This window comes from Manihot esculenta, chromosome 13 (genome assembly GCF_001659605.2).
Source record: "Manihot esculenta cultivar AM560-2 chromosome 13, M.esculenta_v8, whole genome shotgun sequence".
Classification (NCBI taxonomy): domain Eukaryota; kingdom Viridiplantae; phylum Streptophyta; class Magnoliopsida; order Malpighiales; family Euphorbiaceae; genus Manihot; species Manihot esculenta.
The window spans coordinates 1,203,452-1,226,594 of NC_035173.2; the positions used below are offsets into that span (position 1 = coordinate 1,203,452).

Genomic DNA, 23,143 nt, shown 5'->3' on the forward strand with positions numbered 1-23,143 from the left:
TGAAGTAAGACTTTTGAAGATAGAAGCTGCATACAGTTGGAATTTTTTGGATCATTCATCCATGAAGAGGGCCCTCCAGTCTTATATATAATAATAATAATAATAATAATAATAATAATAATAATAATAATAATTTTGAGCTAATGATGAAACATGGGTTATGCATATAGTTCCATCTTCTTGAAAAGCCAATGTGATTGAACAGAACATGCAAAGCCAAATTTGACAAGGATGTCCATCTCTATTCAATTTAATTAGTGCCTTAATTTAAGGTACAATAGCTTAATCTATACTCCAAATTTGATGTTTTTGGAAGAATAACTTGAGAAAGGGAAATGCTTGACTATATATATATATAATCTTGTTTTTGTCATTATCTGTATCTAATCCAACTACCTCATTATTACTATTCTATTCATTGAGGATTCAAAATTATATAATTTCCTATTTCCCACAAATGGATTCATAATTTATATTTGAAAATCTCTTCTACTTAATAGGTACTTAAAAAAATGTTATATATTAAAATAATTCTATATATTCAACATATAATTCATATTGGGAACAAATAGAGGGGAGTCTCTTTAAAAGGTGTGCTATTGACATATCACCAAATTTCACTTGACTTTTAAGCTCTTATAAGAGATTTGCTACTTTAGGGGATTTGGTCAATATTCAAACAAGCCTTTTTTTTTTTCTTTTTTCTAGAAAAGTTTCTATCTCTTTTCCATTCCGTGAAGGAGAGTGGCTCCTTCCACCTATCATCTTTTTTTTTTTTTCCAAGTCCAAGTTCCTTTGACAAAATAGCTCAATTTCTTGGCTTTTTAAGATTAATGAATAAAGCAGGCTAAGCATATCCCAAAGTTGATTATGGTAATGGTTATAAAGAAATGAAATTCTAATATTATACTTTTTTTTTTATTGTCAATATTAAAAATATAAAAAATTCAAATTTAAGTATCCTTATTCATAAATTTAGAATAAGGGTTTTCTCAATAGTTATTCATTATTTTTTTTATATAATTCACACCTCTTTTAGTTTATTTTTTATTAGTTGATTTCTATTTATATTTCAATTATAGAAATTTTAAATATTTTTTTAATTAATTTTTAAATAAATTATGCCCGACTTAAATTTATTCGTATTCATAAATTTTTTTTTTCTTTCGTGGTAAATAAAGCCAATATATGCACCTACTGCATTGAATAATTAGCAGAAAAATAAAAACCATGTTCTTGGTGTGTACGTTACAACCAGTGCTTAAACACTTTATTCATAACCCTACAAATAAACAGCCAAAAAAAGTGAAACCGTACAAAGGCTTGTGCGTTTCATCGAAAGAAAAATTGCATGTGAAATTCATTTTTCAAGCAAACTTTTTACGAATAGAATAATTCTTTTTTTTTTTTTACCACCGAGTATAATGTTAAATATCTAAATATGTTAATACATCCATATATAAAAGGTATAGGATATTAGTGAAAATTTTAATATTCAGAAAATAAGAGAAGGAGAAATTTTCTTAAATATATATATTTTTTTATTAGGAAAACATTATTCATTAGTTAATATTTCTAAATACTTTGAATAATTAAAAATATAAGATGAAACGGAAGCCTCACTTTCTTTTATCTAGTAACAGAAACCTTGAATTCAGCAAAAACAATTTTGTTTTGTTGCTACAAGTTCATTGACACTGGATTTTTCATGATAAAAAAATTTTTAAAACTTAAAGGATATTTGATTTTTTAATTTTTTAATTTTCTTTGTTACTCTTTAAATCAATTGTTTGATCATTAAGAACCGCGTGGTTCAATTGCTTACTAATTTGCTCTTAGTAATCTTCTATGTCCATTTTGATCTGTAAACTCATTTGCCATCAGTAAAGCATTGTTTTTTTTTTCTGTAATACAAGCTTTCAAGAGAGGGAGTAGGCAGTTATGAGAGGATAACAATTGTAGCCAAACAAGAATCTGGAACATTTCTTCAAAGTTAAAATTTACCATCAACCACAAGAACGTATTGAAACTCAAGAGTGTGGAAAGGATAATCCTTATTTTCCTGATACATTCTGCTTGTTTACATTACACCAAAGCATGTGTCGATCTCCCGTGGAGTTTGTATATCAGAGTTCGCTATCTAACCATCCTAATAAAACATAAATGAATTATGAAGCTCCTGCTCTCTCTATCCTACTTCATTACCAAATGTCAAACAACATTCCCAGATTTATTGGTCTAGGCCGAGGTCTCCCCATCTGACGTTGTATCTTGCCGCAAGATAGTGAGCCCCAACAGGGCCCCGACTACCATACGGGTAGTACTCGGGAATAATCTTTTTCTCTTCAAGTTCCTTAAGGACAGGAGTAAATCGTGACCAAGCAGCATCCAGTTCATCACTTCTGATAAATAACCTTCTTTCCCCTTCAATAGCATCTAGCAATAGCCTCTCATATGCATCTGGAATCTCCTTCGAATATCTACAATTTGTACAGCCAAGTTCAACAAAATCAATATCATTTCATGAAGAAGTATAGATGATTCGAATTTTGGATGGAAGAAAATGAACAATACATAAACTCCCCCCTTCCAAATTAAATGTGTCCAAATCATGTTTTTAAGATTGTTTTGCCACTGATTCAGTTTCAACCAAGATGGAAACTGTTAGTAAAATGAAAACTTGATTCCTTCATGGATGCAAAATTTATGATGCTTGTTAAAATAGAAACAATCAACTCAACATAAGCTTTCACCTATACATTGATGAAAAGAAAAAAGGAATAGATTTCACATGCATAACACAAGCTTTTGCCTTTGGTTCATGTGATTTTAGTTACCTTGCAGCATAGTGAAGATTTAAATTGCTATGGTCCAATCTCATTCCCAAGCCAGGGACCTTATTATTAATCTTCAAATAGATAGCTTCATCGGGTTGCACTCGGATTACAAGCTCATTTGTACTTTGATCAAGATCTGTTCCAAAGTTCCGATTATACAAGTTACCCGGCACATGCCTGAACTGTACACGAATCTCTGTCCTGAAGAAAAGAAAATTGCTAACTGTTACAAAAAAAAAAAAAAAAGATTCATGACCTAAACCACCTTGTCATCAGAATAGTATCTAATGCTACACACCTCCTATTATGCAACGCTTTGCCTGCTTTCATAAGGAAAGGCACTCCATCCCATCTTGCATTGTCAATGAAAAGGGCAGCTGCTGCAAATGTTGGAGTTAAGCTGTCATTCGGCACAGTCTTGTCATCAGTGTAAGCTGGGTAAGTAACTCCTCCTTTAGTGTGACTCTTGTACTGCCCAATGACGACATCTTCAAGTCGTATAGGCCTCATTGATCGTAGAACTTTGACCTGCAACTCAGCAAGCAATATGATATTTAGTTAAAAATTACAGTGTGACATAGTAGAAGAGCTGGAGTTTCATGATAGGAACAAAACCTTTTCATTTCTGATATCTTCTGCATCCAAACTGACAGGGGTTTCCATGGCAAAAAGGGCAAGTATTTGAAGCAGATGGTTCTGCATGATATCTCTTATTATCCCATAATGGTCAAAGTACCTAGTTTTAATCAATAGAAGAAAATTATTTTTAAGCTTGTAAAATAAACTGCAACCTCTATGCACAGTTTGAGAAAGCAAAATACCCTCCACGTCCTTCAGTGCCAAAATCTTCGGAAAATATTATCTGTACATTCCTTATATACTGCCTTGACCACAAGGGTTCAAATATGAGATTGGAGAAGCGGAGAACAGACAGGTTTTCCACCAGCTCTTTTCCCAAGTAATGGTCTATCCTGAAAAATGCATATCAATCAGATGAGAGTATGATTTATATTTTCAGAATAATAAAAGCCCAGCGCAGTTCAAAGAAACTCGACCTAAATATTTGATCTTCATCTAGGTATTGCTTTAGTGATTTTGTCAAAGCAGCTGAGGATTCTGAATCTCGGCCAAAGGGTTTCTCAACAATGACCCTGGTCCAGCCATTAGCAGATGAAGCTGACATGCTTGCACACTTGACTGCATCAATAAAAATATTTGGAGGGATTGATAGATAAAAGAGACGATTGGAAAGTCGCCCACCCTGCATATGCAAATTATGTTGTCATTGCCAAGTCATCAGAACACCTCTCTAGCCTATCCAAATCCTGAGCAAAAGGATACAGCATGCTCCAATGTCCCAGCCAACAAAGAATTACTTATTGCACCTCAGAAGATATGTAGTTAACAAGCTGTCATAGACTCTAACTGAAATAAAGAAGCACTCCTACAATCCTAAACAAAAATTTGCGGACACACCGCCACAATATAAAGATGCTATCACCAATTTGGAATGCAAACTTAGCACTTCTACCTATCTTATCATTTAATATACAAATTAGTCAACTTGCTTCGTAAAACCAAATACAATGTGCGTCATGTTTGATTCAAAAGAACCCTCATTTCTCATAATCACATTGCCTTTTTTCCAGCAATCACTCGGAAATCATAGTTGACAAAAGTGTGCCCCAAAGTTGGGTGCTGTCTCTCAGGTGTGTGCCTTTTGGCTAAGGCATGCACCTTGGATTGTGCAAGGCACGCGCCTAGGCATGCCTTTGATATATTTATGCTTATAAGTACCATATAAGGATTATGAAGATCAGAACTCCACGATTCAATGTACTTTATAAGTTGGCTTACCATAGGCTGATCCACACCGAATCTCACTAACAATTAGGAAAAAGGCTTGAAGATCAAATTGAATGTCGAAAGCTCAGGATTTCTAATTTTCTTCTCCGAACAGAATAACCAATAATGAGCTTACAAAATCAATTTCATGTCAGATGGTGAGGATGTAGTTGTGTTTAGAAATGGTAATTTAACTTGGGTGGTTGCTAAAGCTATTGGGGTTGAAGAGAATGTCTATGGTACTACAGCAACAAAAGAAGAAAATGTTCTGCCTACATCCACTCCAAATGTTAGGTCTAATGAAATGGCAAAAGCATCATCTTCTAATTTGAAAGCCAATTCTAGAACTTAGAGATGAGAATGAAGAAGACATTGAGGACCAATCTTGAAAAGGAAGCAGAATGAGTATCATGAGGATGGAAAAGAAGAGATCTTTGGAAGTTTTGAAGAAGATGATGATCATGCAAATGGACACCATACCAACTCTTGATGAGGAAACCGAGGATTGAGGATTAAGTATGACACTTTGCACCAAGGCCCAGTAACCCTTTGCGCCTTTAAATAATATGCTGAAAATGAAACACCAAGACAAATTGCCAAAAATGTGCTAGGATTTAGTGTTGTGTCACCCATAATAAATAATGGTATAATTCAGCAGGTATAGGTATTGCGTACAGATAAAAACGCATGTTTTATACTATCCATTTCTGCCCTCCCTTTCTCACATGCAATCAGGGAAACTGTATAATAAATGGTATAATGTCTGATGCACTTCATTAGTTAATGGTGAGAGTAAAATCAAACCAAATTCATTTCCAATGATAAATCACAATTATAAGCAATGTTCTTTTTTTTTTTTTGAAAGTTAGCCCAACAAGATAAGCATCAGTAACTTAATCAACTAGTGCATACTTAGATGTAGAAATGTCTCGTTGTGGCAAAACTTGTGCCCCACACCCCCAATTACCTCATGTCCTTTCAGCTTCTTGTCTAATTCTGAAAAATTTTCCTCAGAATCATACTGCCCAGAGTGGTAGAAACATCTCTTAAGAAACTCGTCCATCTTTTCACCACAGTTCGCCCTGGAAATTCAGAAGCAACAATACATATAATGCTTAATAACGATTGAGCACATTTCAAAACTAATAAACTAATAAACGATATGCGCCCCCTCCCTAATAAATGTACATACGTAACATGTAATCCTTGTTGAATCAGAGGGGGAAAAAAGAGCAAGAGTCACCTCTTATCAATTCTGCAAGTCAAAGTCTTGCTAACCATGTTTCTAAGTTCAGCATCAGTCATCTTACTCCGAGCATAACCAAACACAGTAAAGTGCTGCAAAAACCATAATACCACCACTTAGAATGCAGATTTGAACACGAACACAACATAAGTTGGCAACTAACCAAATATTGAAAACTACCAAGTCAAAGAAAAGAACAGAATTGCAATCAGACCTTGGGGAGACAATCCTCATAGTAAAGTGCAAAAAGCGCAGGAAATATCTTTTTCTTGGCAAGGTCCCCAGAGGCACCAACCACAGTGATACTGACAGTTGATTCCCCTTTGTTCATGTCACAGCCAGCTGTTTCTTTTAATTCCTCAGCGGATGTTATTGCAGACAACAACCCATCTTTCACTTTCTTGAAAGACGACTCATTTTCCAATGGGTCTACTGGAATGGCCACTGCACCTGCATTCGAATCGCCATTTAAATAAGGATAAAGAAAAAGAGGGGCCATTGAAGGCAAATGCACTCTGCTACAAAAATAAATAATTGTACTGATTCAACAGATTTATGGACCTTTTGTCAATTCTCATAGGACACATAAAATCAAGTAGAAAAGCGATCCAAAGACCAAGCATAAGGGGAAAAAATAGCTAATAAACCAAACCCAAATTTAGCTTAAGAACCAAAACGAAAATGGTGGACAAAGAAAGGAGAACAGAACTAACCATCTTGCATGAGAACCACATCTGGGTAGGATTTCTTTCGAGATTTTGAGAACACCTTAGCTGGTGACAAACACTTGGGAATCCCAGAAGAAGAGAAGTTTATTCGTTGAAATTGCTGTCCATTAATCGACGATGAATGAGAAGAAAATAAAGAAGACGAATATGAATAAGAACGACAATGTATTGAAGAAAGGGACGCCATTTTTCTAAGACTGTGTCTCTTATCTCCTTCTGGGGTGGGAAGAAATTTGTTGGAGATGAAGAAGGTGGAAGAAAAATTAGCTTCTGAGGGAGGTAATGGCTAATACTATTGGGAAGAAATGCTAAAACAGCTTCGGAAATATTGAGGGGTCAGGCCCTTGAGATCTCCGAAAGGCTGCCAACAACTTGCAGTTTTTTTCTTTTCTCTTCAATCTTTACTGAGAGAAAATAGGAAGAGGAGCGAACAAATAAACAAATGTGTAGTTTGATTTAATAAAAGGAATTTACTTTTTTAGTTTATAAATTTCAATATAATTAATAAATTAATTCTTATATTTTTAAAATCAAATTATTCAAACTCCTCTGTATATCCAATTCTCATCCTTTTAAATTAAATTAAAAATATTAAAAATTTAAGTTTTAAATTTTCTTTATCTATCTTATTTTTAAAAAAATATTTATTTTTATAATATTTTATTAAATTAAAACAATCAATTAAATTGAATTAATTTAATTTTTTACTCAGTTTAATTTTAATTTTAAAAATTTAATTATTTCAATTTAATTTAATTTAATTTTAATTAAAATAAAATTTAAAAAATTAAATTAAATTATTATTAATAATATATTATTTTTATAATATGAAGAGATTAAATTATAATTAAAATTAAATTTAAAAACATTAAAAATAAAATAGAAAAAATAAAAAAAAATTATTAAAAATTTCAATGATAAAATTAAATTAAATCAATGGAATTAAATTGATTTAATTTAAAATTGAATTGTTTTCATAAATATTAAATTTTGAATTGATTGAATAAATTTTATTCAAATTATTACAATTGAATTAATTTTTAATCTTTTCCTTCTTAATTTTTATTTATTAAAATATTCTAAAATTTAATAATTTTAAAATTTTTAAAAATAACTTATTTCATTTAATTTTTATAAAATACTTATAACTTTAATTTTTAAATAAGTACAAATAGTGTTTAAGTGGATTGTAAATTTTTTTTATTATGAATAATTTTAAGAAGAAATTTGTATTTTTAAAAATATGATAATTAATTAATATTTATAATTAATAAATAGACTATAATTTTTAATATAATTAATATAGAAAATTTTAATATTTCATTTTAAAAAATAAAAAATAAATTTATTAATTATGTTAAAAAATGTAATTTATAAAAAAAAAATAAATAAATTGAACAAGAGTTTTGACCCTAACCTTATGACTATTAAATATTATTGAATGAAAATCTTATTAATTGTGTTTATCTAAATATTAATATAATTGTTTGATTAAATTAATATATTAGGATTAAAATTTTTATAATGAGAAAAAAATATCATATCTGACAGATTTGTATGAGTCTGAGAAGGAATATTCGAATTTCAACATAAGATTTAACAAATAAATAAAATCATAGATGGGAGTGGTGGAAAATTTTTAATTTTCTTTGAAAATAATAAAATAATTTTGACGGTCAAAATAAGGCACCTGCGTAACCAGTAGTGCAGTTGCAGTGTACCGTTTTATTATTCTCTTTGTTTTTTTTATTTATTTTTTGAGTTTCGGGAAGTCGTGCTTCCAAAATGGACTGCTATTCTAATTTCAATATTGTAAGGTCAGCTGAACACAGCCACCAAATCAATACTGGATTTGTATTTTTTTTATTTTTTTATTTAGAAAAATATTATTTTTTATTGCATAATTTAAATTTACTATATTTTATTCATATTTTCATCCACAATCGTTTAAACCTTCATAATTAATACTTAATGGTTTAATAATTATTTATTTGTGTGATTCATTAAACTTTTTATAGTAAGTAAATACTTAATATTTTATTTTATGACTTGATAAACAAACATGAACTTTACATATTTTTGCTATTTTATTCTTTTTTTAAAATTATCAATTTTAATATTCTAAATTATGAACTAGATATAAGTTTTAATATATATATATATATATATAGCCTACAAAAACCACTTTAATATGAAAAAAAAAATCATAAATCTCAGTATTTATCAATTGTGATGATTAAAAATATTATGTTTTGTAATTTTTTATAAAATATTAATATTTTTGTTTTCTTTTATGAATTTTGTTTTAGATTTTGCTTCAATCAAAATAAATATTTTTGGAAGAAAAAAAATCATTTTATGCTTATTCACATTTAAATAAGCAAAAGAAATAGTTTAATTTGTTAATTGATAGAGTTATATAAAATTAATCTTTTTATTTATAATAAATCTACTAATTAATTTTTTTATTTTAAAAATATTTTTAATTTTTTACGATGTTTAATAATTAAAATTAAAAAAATTAATAAATATTTTTTAAAAGGTTAAAAATATTTTAATATATTTTAAAAAATTAATAATTAGTTTTATTATAATATAAGGATGAAATAGTAATTTTTCAATAAATTATTGTTGGCTCAGCTTTTACCTCTTGAGCTGTCTTGTTGACGGGCCAAAAGCCCAGGCATTGCCCAAAATCATAAAAAAAGAAAATGATGTTTCGGCGGCTTTTTTCTTTTTCTTTTTTTTTTTTGGGAAAGAATGGTCTGAAAATTCCTTTCTTTTGGAAGTCTATATTCCAAGTAGAATTTGCGACTTCTTCCTTGCGTGCTTAGGCTTTCAATGAAATTCATTTTTATGGTAAAAGAGCCAACTAGTGAAAAGTCACATATCTCCCTCCTTCAATGCAACACTTGTCTCACTTGTACTTGCTTTATTTATCTCATCCTTCTTTCAATATGAAAATTAATTCACCTCATATATATACACTGCTCAAGCTTAATTGCAGGAATTACATTTTTTTTTTCCAAAGATATGATTCCATTGAACATAAAGATGTGTAGGCCATGTTTTTTTTAGTCAAAAGATCGATTCGAATAGCCTAAAACAGATCTGTAGCATAATAAAAATTATTCATTCTTGATATTCTTAGAGTTTCAGCACAAAAATGTTCCGCTTAGAAGAAAATTAATAGATGGTAACAAAATAAGAAAGTTACCCCTTAGGTCATAAACAAAAACCAAAGAATACACCTTGAAATAAAAAAAAATAAAAATAGAAACAAAAAAAAGTGAATCAAGAAGATAAAATCTCTAATCGGATCTTGGGACAATAAAAGGTACTCACTCTACTCAAATCCTAGTAAGCTTTCTCTTTTTCGGACTGACGAATTCTTAACTTTAAATATTAAAAAATATAAAAAAAAAATAGATAAATCAAAGATAAAATTTATCTAGATTTAACTGAAAAGTACATCGATATTCATAATCTTAATTTCAAAATAAGGGGTGAGTCACTGTATCTAACATTCAAATATCCTCCTCAATAAGAAATATAGTTTTGATATTCAAGTCAAGAAATAACAAAACAAATTAGATATATCCATCTTGGTTATGAAAAGGGAAATCCATAGTTAGAATAGGGAGAAGAGGCTTTTCTCTATTCGGAGAGACAGAAAGAGACCGACGAAAATGGCAATGAGAAAGCCTTATATTGAAAAGGTACAAAAATTAAAAAAAAAAAAAAAAAAAAAAAAGAAGAAAGTAGAACATGGGCCTTGCACTTCATTTGGTGAGAAGGTCATATTATGACAAATAATTTGGAAGTCAAATAAAGTTAGAGAGATATATGGATGAATATAGAGCTTCCAAAATGAGTTGCCTTCACCTGGTTTGATCTGGTTAGTAAAAGCATATGATAAGCCTAAACTTAAGTTAGCACTCCCCTAATTCTGTGCTAAAAATATTATATTTCCATTTAAAGATAAGGAGATTAAAAATAAATGAAAGGGTCTTATAGTTTTAGTTTGGTCAATAAGAAAATATTTGTATTAAATCAACATTAGTCTTCCAATTGAGTTTTATAAACCATGATATCCATGGCAAATATATATGGCAAAGGATTTATTTTCTGGAGAAAATAGAAAAATATGAGAGAGACATGTTAAACATAAGGAATCTAAATTTTTGACATACTTTCTTAAGTGTATAGGATGAATGCCAAACTCTTAGGTGCTAAGGAAAGAATATGAAGAAATTGGCAAATGTCAAAGTCACTGTGGATATCACAAGCCTGCTGGTTGGCCCAGAACATATGAAGTACCGTTTGAAATACTACCACCACTTTCTTTTTATTTAAAAAAAATAAATAAACAAGACTGAAAAAATTGAACTTGAAATCTCACCGCTTCGTACAACTTAAAGGTGAAAAAACATCAAACAGATCTTCTCATTATATTATTCCTTTTGAAATTTTCAATTCTATCACCTTAACAAACATAGAAGATTAATTATAGGTTAATACACGTCCTTAATCTCTTACTAACAACTAGGAAAAAGAACATATTTTGATTTTTTAAGTATTGCATTGTATTATACCTCATATTATATTTATTTAATTTTTTAATAATAATATATGAATATTCTGGAGTTAATTTAAGAGTATCAAAACTCTGTTTAAGGGTTTACATCAACTTGGTATAATTAAGATGTTTAAATAATTCTAAAATATTTGCAGCAAAATTCAACTTTCATTTTAGCTGCATGCCAGACTAATTCTATTGAGCAGTTAATTTATACTTGAAACATTTAAGAAGTGTATCATTTTTTTTTTTTTTTTTCAACAATAAATACAAGTCGCTAAAAATAACAAAAGTTATAAAAAGAAAATCAAAAAAAATCTTGAAAAAATTTCAATAAAAAGATACATTGAAATAAACTATATTGAGTTAACTTATCAATCGGATGTTAATAGCTCGAGATATCTGATTAAAGGTAAAAGAACGAACTAATTTATTAGTCACAATATTAGCAGCTCAAACTCAAGATATCTAATTAAATGTCAAAGAACGAAAAAATAAATATAAGAAATTAATGTGAAATTTTCATTTTAGATAAAAAAAAAGTATAATCAACTCAATGTCATGATTTACATTTATATTTGTTATTTTCACTAACGTTAGGTGTTATCAATGTTAAGTATATTAAAAATTGAAAAAAAAAACATCTTGCAATGAACAATTTTAAACTAAATTTGCCTTTCAAAATTATAGTAAATGAAAATAAAAAATAAATTTCTTCCAAATTAAAAAAATGGGAAAAAACTTGCTAGATTCATTAGCAATAATTAATTAATACAATTTTCATAATTAATTTAGTTATAAATATCATTAAAAATTACAATTAATATGAATTGATCAAGCCGAACAAGAGACTAATAATCTGGCTTCTTCAAGCCACCTTTGTTTATTAACCCTAGCAATGAACTCTTCAACCCTTCTATTTAGTTCCTCAGTAGGCAAACTAGTCTCTTCTTCACCACCTCTTTCCTTCTCTTCTCCATCATCTTCTTCTTCTATTTCTGCTTTATTAGCTTCATGAGATTCACCTCCATGAACTTCTTCTTCTTCAGTGATCTCTTCAACGACCTCTTTGATTTCTTCTTTCACTTGTTCATCTTGAACAACAGTAACCCTTTTCACTTCACTAAAATTCAACTCCACTTCCTTTTCTTGAACAGTTGATGATGGTGGGACTCCTCTTAGGTTTCTACTTCTCTCAACATACTCATCATAAATTTCACCTGCAGGAGATGATTGTGAACCAACAAGCACTGACTCTCCAACAAGAAAGACAACAATGACATTAAAGACTAAAAACAAACACTTGGGGCTCAAGAAGGAGGAGTAGGTAGTTGATGTAAGGGATAGAAACAGAAATTGCTTGATGGATGAACACAGGGATGGAAACCAATAAGGGTGAGAACAAAGTAGACTACATGTCAATGCAACAAGTAAATGGAAGAAGATTTTGTGAAGAAACTGCTGAGCCTTGTGATTCCTCAAAGCTTGAAGCTTTTTAGCCTTGCATGTTGCATCCATTTTTGTTGAAGTTGAAGGGATTTGTTGATGGGTTTTGGAGGGAGATTTAGGAAAGTTATAGACAAGAGAGAAATCCAATTAACTACAAAGGCTTTGAGTTAGAGGATTCACATCTGTCTGAAAGTAGGCAAGTGAAAACAATGACTTATATAGTGAGGGGAAAAGGAGCTGTGGAGGATATTTTGGTGGGATTGCTGGAGATTCTACTTTTTTTTTTTTTTTCCAAATTGATGAATTCAATTAAAACTCAAATTCAGAATTTTTTTTTTAAATTAATGCACAATATATTTATGAGATCACTTTATTTTTCAACAGACCGAATCGTACGAATAGAATTAAAAAAATTTATTGTTATTTTCTTTTTAGCAGATTATTTTTTTTTTTAAAAAAAAAAAAGAAGTCATGTATGTTTTTATTTTGGTGCTTTTGTTTTTAGTCTTTCTTGAATTTGCTTTCAACTATTATTGTTGATGGTTTTGAATTTTTCATGTAGAGCATTACCACTTGCTAAATTAGCAAATCAGAGACCATGCTAAATTAAAATCTCTTAAATTTCCCAAAGTAACGTGCACTTCTTCAACAAAAAAACAATTTAATTTCAAATATCATTAAATTTCAGTTAAGTACCATGCAAATATGCATGTAATATATATATATAAATAAATATTTTTCTGATATATATTAGCAAAACGATTAAAACATGCTAATTTGATCATGCAATTCATGTGATATATCATTAAAAAAACAGTAGAAGAAAAAGAAAAGGTAGGTAATATTAGCTTTTTTCCTATATAATTGAGGCAACACGTGCACTCAATTAATGGAGATTAAAGCCAAGCAAAGCAAAGCAGCTTCTCTTCAAAAAGAAATTCCACACTCCATGCGTATACTAACTAATAATATTAAGGTCATTTTCAAGAAACAGCTAATGTAATATGTAAAATATAATATAAGTTAGGATTCCAGTACCAAACTTAATATAGCAATCTTAATTGTTTATAAAAAAAAAATTAAAAAGACAGATAGCAAAATCAGATTATATTATTAATTAAACTGCTACAACATAATTAATTAAGTTTGAAGCAAAATAATTTCATCACACACCACTACAATCAAAACTAGGGAAAGTGGGTTTGTTTAGGTATGAGAGGAGATGAAGAATAGTGGGTTCAATAGATGCAACCATTGCATCATACATCTTGTGAAATAAAGAAGAGATTCAACGAATTGGTTTGTATTTGCTGTCGAAATTTCTTTAGGTTCCATTGTAAAAGAATCCACTACAACTTTTACTAGAGATTCTTTATTAATGAAGTTTCATGGAACTACTACTATAAATTAAAGAAAGAGAGGGCGCATGCAGACATGCAATAAAGTTGATTAATGATCTACATCTTTCTACTGTGGTGTCTGCACAAAAGCTTTTGTATAATTTGACATTTTTTACTTTACAGGTCCAATTGGCAAAAATTTCCTTACTAATTATAATTTAATTATGTTAAAATATAAATATGCTAACTTCGAAATTGGGAGGTCGCCATCAGTCATGTCCTAATATCTGTGCATATGGTATGGCGAGAATTCTGCCTTCAGTCTCGTCGGCGGTGCAGTTCTCCGTCAGTGTTTGGTGTAAGCTCATGCTGCTTCTTGTTCTGATGTGTAAGAATATGGCTAGTTTCTCTTGTATTGTTTTATATTAAAATTATAAAATCATCTTAATTACACTCTTAAAAAATATAAATATATCATAAAACGTTTTCAAATTTAAGATGCTATAAAGTTTTTTTTATAAAATTCAGAATATAAATGCGTATTTGATTTAAAATTACTCTATAATGATTGAATAGAGTAAATGAATAAAATAAAACATATCAAAATTCCAGAAGTAGTACCTAACGAAATACAAAATACGAATAGGGCCTCCACTACTCATGTTGCTCTGGTGAATGAAAACTGACAGCTCTGTAACTTCCTTAGTCCAATGCATTTTAACGGCAAGATAAAGCCAAATCCTTCTTGTAATGATACATTCCCTGCATAACCCAGACATCATTGTATTTTTCGACCCAATCCACAAGTACACGTTTTCAGACGGATGCTTTCTATCAAATGCTCTTCGCAAACAATTGCACTAAAAAAAGTTGTTTTTATGGAATGGATAGGACGAGTAGACACAACTAAATTCATGTCAAGAATCTACCATTGAATATATATTAATCAAGCTCAAGATACAACTGAGTGGTACTATTCTAGCTTTGACAGAATAGTATCCTAGACAACTCAAATCACCCTCACAAGACTCAACAACGATAAACAAAAGCCGGCAAAACCACCACCAATTCTACAACAATGCTTAACTGCAGGCAGCAAACCTGCAAGCTAGAGTCAAAAGATCAATTCTAAGTCTCAACCAAAAGAAAAAACAAAAAAAGTATGAATCCTCCTGATCCGCAAGAGAGTCATCAATCAGGCTAACATCATCTTATATCAAACAATGTATGTAGGAAAAAAAAATGAAACTAGTCCTAAGCCACAAAACTGCAGGACTAACTCAAAGCACTAGAGCAACCTTCTCGTTGGAAAGGAGAGAAGAATGATGGGCAATCAATGGCTCATAGTGATCAGCTCCGGCACCAGACCACCCTGTTCATAACAAGTAGAAATGTAACTGGACAGAAATATAGAACGCAGCCAAAAATTCAAAAAAGCAACGTTCAAAGAATATGCTCAATTTAACGCTGAATTGCAGTATAACAGTTCCAGTACCTGTTCCTTTCATAAAAAGGAAGAAAGGAAGTTCACAAATTTCACTCCTTGGACGGTGTGGGAGGAAGAAAACACAATTCTCTTCATCAACCATAGCATCTGATCCATGCGCTTGGACCTGTTAACGTTTAAGCAGCACAAGTGCACAACACCTAAATTAGAAACAAAGAAGATTGAAAAGGGCAGCAATCATCAGCACAGAAAAAACTTACTATGGTTAGATCTAAATTACAACAACACAAACACACCCCCACTAGGAACCCATAAGGAAAAGTTCCATTCACATTACCAATGATTAGAACAGAATACTACTATACTAGATGCCCATTTGCCTCAAAACAAAGTTGAAAAATAAGCTATTGACATTCCCTCTTAAGAATAAAATACAAGTAAAAATTTGCATAAATCTCATCCTTACCACATAAATCTCTCGCTTGAACTCAGTTGCAAGGCACTCAATTGCTATATCATCTCCAAAAGCAGCAGCATGACCTTCTCTATTGTCATCTACAGACAACAAACCCTCCTCAGTATATTGCAAAGTGATGATATCACACTCATCATCAGTTGAACCAGAGATGGACATGTATTTGGCCCAACTGGGGCCATCATTCACTGGAAGACATCTCTCTTTGTATATAGATTCGGCGGCCATTTCTCTTCAAATAAAACAAGCAAACAATGAAAAAACAAGAAGAGCTAAAACCAGCAAGGATCTGCAATAACGTACTTGTATTCAACAACAGTATTCAATCTTCACTAACAGTATAACGAAAAAAAAAAATCTGCTAGCATTCTCATTTAGCTAAACAAACACAGATCTTAGAAACTTTTACCTTTGCATCCCCAGCTGAAGGAGCTCATCGATGGCGGAATCCAAATTGACGCGATCCTCCTTCTTGGCCAAGAGCTTGACCTCTTGGACAACATGAATCCCCCATCCGCTCTTCAGATCCGGCGAGTACATGTGCCTAATAGCATCATTTATCACTTCTTTCTCTTCATCATTTTCAGATCCGAAGTCCTCCGAGAACCGCCGCACCGTCCGCCTCCTCAGCTCCCGCGCGTCCATCTCACGCGCCATCATTGCCCTCTGCGACGCGGTGAATAGGCAGTTCCCATCCGCCGAGACCTCTCCCCCATGAGACAGCCTGAAAACCACCGATCTAGGCAGCGAAGAGTCTTTATTACCATCACCGGGATGCTTCCAAAGCACGCCTTTGGTTTGGAGTTTCTGTAAATGGCGTCTCTGCTGGTCCTCCAGACCATTCACGTCATTCCACATGGCGGTGGTCGTTGCCATTACACTCTGGTCTACGAGATCAACTGCTTCATTAGAAGCCCCATTGGGGTCTCTCCAATGGAGGGCCGGCGACGAGGGTTGAAATGTCGTTTCGGCGACGGCCGTTGAATCGCATAGAAGTTTCCCCATTTGAGCTATCCTCTTCTATATCACTAATCAATAAAATTAAATTAAAATTAAAAAAAAAAAAATCAATCTTCCTCTCCTTCAATGGAAGAGAGAGTTGCAGGTGCAGAGACACCCAGAGAGAGAGAGAGAGAGAGAGAGAGAGATTAGGGTTAACGGATAGATTTGCGACGCGGGAGAGAATTTAATGGCACGTGGCAGTATCTGGAGCATTTAGGGTCTCTAGGAAGAGGGGAGAGGAATTTCGTTTTCCCTCTGACCATGAGATGAGGTTGAGAGATGCTAACGTAAGCCGGTGGACCATGAACGTTATGGGCAAAATTGAGCCAGAATTAATATTCTTTTATTATTATTATTATTATTACTATTACATCCTCCGCCAAAAATGCCTTGCTTGTATTTACGCGCTTTTTAGAACGAAAAATTATTATTAAATATTTTTCTTTTTTTTATTTATTTCATATGATTATTTTTCTCCAACCACCCCAACGAAATTTTAAAAAAATAAACGAACTATATTATCCGCTGGTTCTCTTTTTTCTTGAAAAACGAAATTATGAAAAAGGGACACAGGGGTGAGTATCGGTCGGTTCGGTTTAAAATCGAATCGAACCGAATAAATCGAAAATCGAAATTTTAGTGTTTATAAAAATCGAACCGAACTGATTTTGATTAGAAACCGAATCGAATCGAACCGGTTTGATTCGGTTCGGTTTGATCGGTTTCAATTTTTAATATTTTTTTTTACTTTTTACACTTTATTTTTAATATTTTAAAATTTAATTAAATATTTTAATTTTAATATGATTTAATTTCTCTATATTATTAAAAAACATATTATTATCACTAATCGATTTGGTTTGGTTTTTTCAGTTTTTTTCTGATCAAAACCGAACCGAACTGAAATAACTGAAATTTCTAAAATTAAAAACCGAATCGAACCGAAATATATAAAAAATCAAACTAAATTTTTAAATCGATTCAATTCGATCGATTTTTTTTATTTGAACCGAATACTGCTGACTCCTAGCACCAACCACTCTTAAAATAAAGATTTTTTTCAATAGTTACATTTAATTATAGATTTTCATGTGCGATAATAAAAAATAAATAAATATTTATTTAACCTAAAAATATTTATTTTGCCATTTTTTATTTTCACACTATAATATTTATTAAAAAAATTCCTATGATATCATTGACTTTAAAAATGTCACGTAATATTATTAAACTATATAAAAATATAATTAAAATAATCTCACCAAACATAAATAGTATGACTATTTTAAATCATCCTTATATTAATTTATATTTAAGTAGGAAATTTTCAAATGTTAATGAATAAAACGGGTTTAATTATAAAATTTACAAATTGTATATAATTATTATTATTAATTTTAAATTATTAACCATTAATATCAATTTAGAGTTTTTAAATAAAAATCAATATGTTTATATTTGTATTTTATTTTTATTAAAATTGAAATATTATATTAGTCTTATGTTTTAAATATATCATAAAATATTTAAGAAATTTAGGGTAGTATAAGAGTTTTTAATAATGTTGAATGGAATTTTTTTTGCAATAATAAAAAAAATACACCACAATAATATAATTGTGGCAGAGATCTAATTAACATTTTTATATAAATTATTTTAAATGAATAAATAAAATATTTAAAAATTTTATGGCCCCATTTCACAAAAAAAAAAAAAAAAAAAAATTATGGCCCTTCACGTTATGTGTTTGCCGCATATATGACACATACACCACATGTTCTCCGTGGGGCCGGAAAAAAAAAACACAAATTAATTTATAATATTTTTTTTAGTTGTACTTACTGTATCAGAAAATTTAATTTAATTTCTAAATCAGATGTTTTTTTAGAAAAATTATTTTTTTATCTGTAAATATGCAGATTCTAATAAGAAGTAAAAATAAATTAAAAGTAATTATATAGAATTCAAGAGAAAATGTAAAAAAAATATTTAGATACTAAAAATTCTATTTTATTAATTTATTAATTTGCTATAAACATTAGTCACATAATTGAGCATGAAAAAACATTTTCATCACTAAAAAACAATGAAGGATCAACATAGTGGAAATTGTAATGGGGAGGGTACACCATAATTTCTTCTTTGTATTTCTTTTCTTTCTTTTTCTCTTCAAATGATTCTTCCTCCACAATCTCTACATGCTTTCCCAATCTTTTAGTAATTTTCTCTATCAATTTTGGTGGATCAAACAATCCCCTTATTACCACTAATGAATTTTCCATATCTGGTTCCACAAACATAATTCCTGAAATTTAAAAAATGAAGTAGGTGAAAAAAATATTTAAAAAAAAAAAAAAAAAGTACATAGAGAAATTGGAAGTTAAGAGGAAACTTAATTACCTTCCATCCTCCCAATATTTCTCTTGATATCATGTGCACATCCTTCACAATGCATGTTCATTTTGAGCACAATAGTTTTCACCTTTGGCTACATTAAATAAATATTGCAAAATATATGGTGTAAAATTATAAAATTAAAAAAAATATATGTTTTTTTTCTTTTTAATATAAAGACAAATTGAAAAACACAAACCTGTTGTTTCTCTTGGACCTCCTCTTCTTTGTATTCATCATTTGGTTTAGGTTTGGGAGAAATCAACTCTACATTCCTACTATACTTCTTTTGAAGTCTTCCCACAATCTTCATTGGATCAATACTTTTTCCTTTCACAATCACTTTCTGATTTGCATTATCAACCACAATATCTTCAATACCTATTCATCAAATCAAATGGGTCAAAAAATACATGGCCAACCCAAAGAAAAAAAAATCAATAATTCAATCTTTACCATCAAATCCCCTTAGGCAATTGAACACCTTTCTTCTACATCCTTCACAATGCATGTAAACTTTTAGCACAACAACTTTAACTTTCTCTTCCACCTTCTGCCCTCCTCCACTTTGATTTTGCTCACCATTTTGCCAATTTTCCTTGTTCTTTCTCTTCTAAAAAGAAATCATTAAAACACAAAAGAAAAAACTCATGTTGGGTAGCTCATGAGATCCACTAAACCTCTTAAAAAAATGCAAAATTGAGACATATATGCCAAAGGAAATGTGGGTTTGATTACCTTTCCCATGGTTAGCTTGTAAAGTTGATACGATGTTCATATAGAATTCTGCTAAGATTATCAACTACTTATAAAACACTTTCTCAATGCAAAAGCAGAAAACTGAGGTTATAGTAATTCCAAACTTGGATAGAGCCAATTTGGACTAATGAATAAATTTCCAAAAATGAAATTAATTCTAATTTTATTTGATTTGTACCCATTAAACGAGTTTATTGGAGTTTACCAAAATGGGTACTTTATTTCTTATCTGACTAATTTACGTTTTGTTTTTGAAGATTTCATACAGCTCATAGTTTTTATCCAACCCATTTAAATTATATTTTCACTTTTTGGAACCTATTAACATTTAATATACATATAATTAGTAAGAATGTTATTATCATTCAATATTTTGATTATGAATAAAAAAGAATAATAATTTTCCTCAACAAGGTATGGAAAAGAAAAAAATAAAAAGGGTGAGCCCAAATCCATTGGACTTCTGGGTTCGAAAAATTATCAGTCCATGACCTGATGCCAAGCTCAAAAAAAAAAAAAAAGAAGAAGAGTGACCACGTGTGAAAGTCACCAACATTTTTCTTGCATGCAAGCCACGTGGCAGAACTTTCGGTTGAAAATGTCAACATTCCACCCTCTTCCTTCACAGAATTTATAAAATAACCCATCCTTACGAACCCTTCTGCTCCGAGATTGTGATTTTGAATGGATCGTTAAAATTATCACAGTAAGCTTTCCTCCTTCCTTTTTCTCAATTTTGCAAATGGATTTTATAATAATATTGGTTTTTGTAATTATTTTTCTGTGTTTTTATTTTGTTTTATTTTATAATTAATATGTATTTTTTTTTATAATTTACAATTAAAAGCACAGCATGACCAACTCAGATGTATTTTTGGCTCATAATTTTATTCTAAAAAGTGAGAGCACTTAATAACTAAAAGCTAGTTTTCTTTAAGGCCTCTTGCTTGCTTAATTTCATTCTATTTTGGATTTCGTTAGGTTTATCCCACAATACTAACATAAAGAAGAAGAAGAAGAAGACTGGCGAATTGAAGGAACAATGTCAGGTGTGTCTCTAGCTACAGCTACTAGAAGTGAGCCTAATGAAGTCACCACAAAAGCTACGAAACCCCAATCATCGCCCCTCGACAAACAAGAGCAAACTATGGTAGGGGGCATAATGGGATCATTGCGAGTGATCGAACTCCAACTAGTTGCTTTCATAATGGTTTTCTCAGCAAGTGGACTTGTCCCACTTCTTGATTTAATATTCCCAGCATTTGCTTCTGCTTATATTCTAATTCTTGCTCGTTTGGCCTTCCCTTCAACTGGCGGAGTCAGTTCTGGTTCACAAGAGATTTTTCAAGGAAGCAAATTCTTTAGGCTGTATGCGATTGTGGGAACCATAGTGGGTCTGTTCTTGCCTCTTGCTTACGTTTTAGGTGGGTTCGCTAGAGGTGATGATCATGCGGTTCGATCAGCAACTCCTCACTTGTTCTTGCTCTCATTTCAGATACTTACTGAGAACATCATTAGTGGGTTGTCACTTTTCTCGCCGCCGGTGAGAGCATTGGTCCCATTGCTTTATACAGGTAGGAGAATGTTGGTGATTCTTGATTGGATACAGGATGTGTGGCTTAACAAAACTCTACCAGCTAATGCACAATTCAAGGTAGTCTATTTTGACTCAACTTCTGTTTTCGTTATTTTGGACCAAAGGGTGTATTGGGTTGTCAAAAAACTCTAGCTCATACGTCGTTTCGTGCAGGATGTAGGATGGTTTTGGTTTGGGAGGATCTTAGCAGCTATGAACTTGTTATACTTCTCTGTCAATCTTTTTGGGTTTCTGATTCCTCGCTTCCTTCCACGGGCCTTTGAGAAATATTTCCAGCAGAGGGATGAAACTCACTGGAAGATGGCGGAAGACAAGCGTTCAGCTGCTGCAAACAAATCTCAATCAACAGATAAGAAAGCTGATTAGAATTCCTTGGTTTGGAAGAGAAACATGTTTGTTTCATTAGCATCTCAACTACTTCATCCTCTTCGTAATTTCTTATGCATTGCAGATCTTGTGTGTTATGTTCAAACAGTGGCAGTGTATCTATGTAAAAATAAATGACGACTCTTTTGCTTGATATGATCCTTTTCAGAGGAGATGTGCAATTGTAGAAGCTAAGAGTTTGTGCCATTATAAGCATTTGTCCCCACTCAGATTTAATCAGATTATTAGTTAAGTTAAACACTCCTTTAACTCGAGTTAAACCACCGGGGTACATACAGCAACTGATTAAGCAGCCACATTTTTCATGTGGGAATCGTGATTGGGAAAGAAGAAACCAGATATTTATGATTTATATTCCCAATTATGATGTTTTGATAGTACTTTGCTTGAAAATCATGATTTTGCTCAACAATATTCTTTTTAACTTTGATTGTTGACAAGTTAAGGTACTTTTTGGTGGATTTAGAATATCCTTAATTTTTTGTGGTGGAAATTTGAAAGCATCCCACTATAATTATTCGGTTTTAATTTCAAATCTCAAATTGTATAATTTCTTGTCAATTCCCTATGCTTAAATTTGGGAAATAATTTCCCGTATAATGCAAGATGGATCCTACGGGTCGGGTAGGGAGGTGGGTCCATGGGTGATTTGATATGGTGTTTTTCGGGTTCTGTAGAGTGACAAACTGCCAACGACATTCCTTTCCTTTTATCTTGCTGGGCTCCTCTATTATTGATTGGGGAACCTAATAATTTACAGTTTTATTATGAATTCATAAAAAATAAAAAGCAAAACTAAGACTATGATTCTTGCCACCACCTTTCCCCGGAGAAATTATATAGTGGAATCATAATTTTATATTAAAAAATTAGATAAATGACACTAAGTTCAATATTTTATAATTTTAAGGAATTCATTAATTATATTACGTAATGATTTAAATATACATTTTATTTGAAAAACTAAAATAAAATAAAATTTTCTAAAATATAATTGTATAAGCTAAGAATTTTTAAATTTTTAATATTTTTTTATATAAAAAAAAGTTAATAAGTCA

The 23,143-nt window shown here is 30.9% G+C and overlaps 4 protein-coding genes across 7 annotated transcripts; 1 reads left to right on the top strand and 3 right to left on the bottom strand.

Annotated features, from left to right (window-relative positions):
- Positions 1-1,956: 1,956 nt before the first annotated feature.
- Positions 1,957-7,074, bottom strand: LOC110630337 (glucose-6-phosphate 1-dehydrogenase 2, chloroplastic). The gene is made up of 10 exons (XM_021777782.2): positions 6,642-7,074; positions 6,143-6,378; positions 5,926-6,020; positions 5,650-5,764; positions 3,893-4,098; positions 3,659-3,808; positions 3,453-3,573; positions 3,136-3,365; positions 2,838-3,038; positions 1,957-2,480 (listed from the first exon to the last, which is right to left on the bottom strand). The coding sequence occupies exons 1-10, from the start codon at positions 6,841-6,843 to the stop codon at positions 2,231-2,233; spliced, it is 1,806 nt and encodes a 601-aa protein (XP_021633474.1). The 5' UTR covers positions 6,844-7,074; the 3' UTR covers positions 1,957-2,230.
- A 7,344-nt stretch (positions 7,075-14,418) lies between these two features.
- Positions 14,419-17,171, bottom strand: LOC110628962. 3 transcript variants are annotated; one of them, XM_021775779.2, is made up of 5 exons: positions 16,356-17,171; positions 15,938-16,178; positions 15,520-15,637; positions 15,323-15,396; positions 14,419-14,786 (listed from the first exon to the last, which is right to left on the bottom strand). In XM_021775779.2, exons 1-5 carry the CDS (start codon positions 16,949-16,951, stop codon positions 14,742-14,744), a joined length of 1,074 nt encoding a protein of 357 aa, XP_021631471.1. In that variant the 5' UTR covers positions 16,952-17,171; the 3' UTR covers positions 14,419-14,741. The 3 variants fall into 3 exon arrangements, with proteins under 3 accessions (XP_021631471.1, XP_021631472.1, XP_021631473.1); XM_021775780.2 differs by lacking the exon at positions 14,419-14,786 and having other exon boundaries at positions 14,936-15,396; positions 16,356-17,166; XM_021775781.2 differs by lacking the exons at positions 14,419-14,786; positions 15,323-15,396 and having other exon boundaries at positions 15,530-15,671; positions 16,356-17,170.
- Positions 17,172-18,990: 1,819 nt separating this feature from the next.
- On the bottom strand, positions 18,991-20,089 carry LOC110630060 (heavy metal-associated isoprenylated plant protein 8). The gene is made up of 5 exons (XM_021777371.1): positions 20,081-20,089; positions 19,799-19,955; positions 19,542-19,723; positions 19,349-19,436; positions 18,991-19,253 (listed from the first exon to the last, which is right to left on the bottom strand). Exons 1-5 carry the CDS (start codon positions 20,087-20,089, stop codon positions 18,991-18,993), a joined length of 699 nt encoding a protein of 232 aa, XP_021633063.1.
- Positions 20,090-20,738: 649 nt separating this feature from the next.
- LOC110630328 lies at positions 20,739-22,231 on the top strand. Of its 2 annotated transcripts, XM_021777769.1 has the most exons (3): positions 20,739-20,807; positions 21,083-21,755; positions 21,852-22,231. In XM_021777769.1, the coding sequence occupies exons 2-3, from the start codon at positions 21,144-21,146 to the stop codon at positions 22,062-22,064; spliced, it is 825 nt and encodes a 274-aa protein (XP_021633461.1). In that variant the 5' UTR covers positions 20,739-20,807; positions 21,083-21,143; the 3' UTR covers positions 22,065-22,231. The 2 variants fall into 2 exon arrangements, with proteins under 2 accessions (XP_021633461.1, XP_043805414.1); XM_043949479.1 differs by lacking the exon at positions 20,739-20,807 and having other exon boundaries at positions 20,969-21,755.
- Positions 22,232-23,143: the final 912 nt, after the last annotated feature.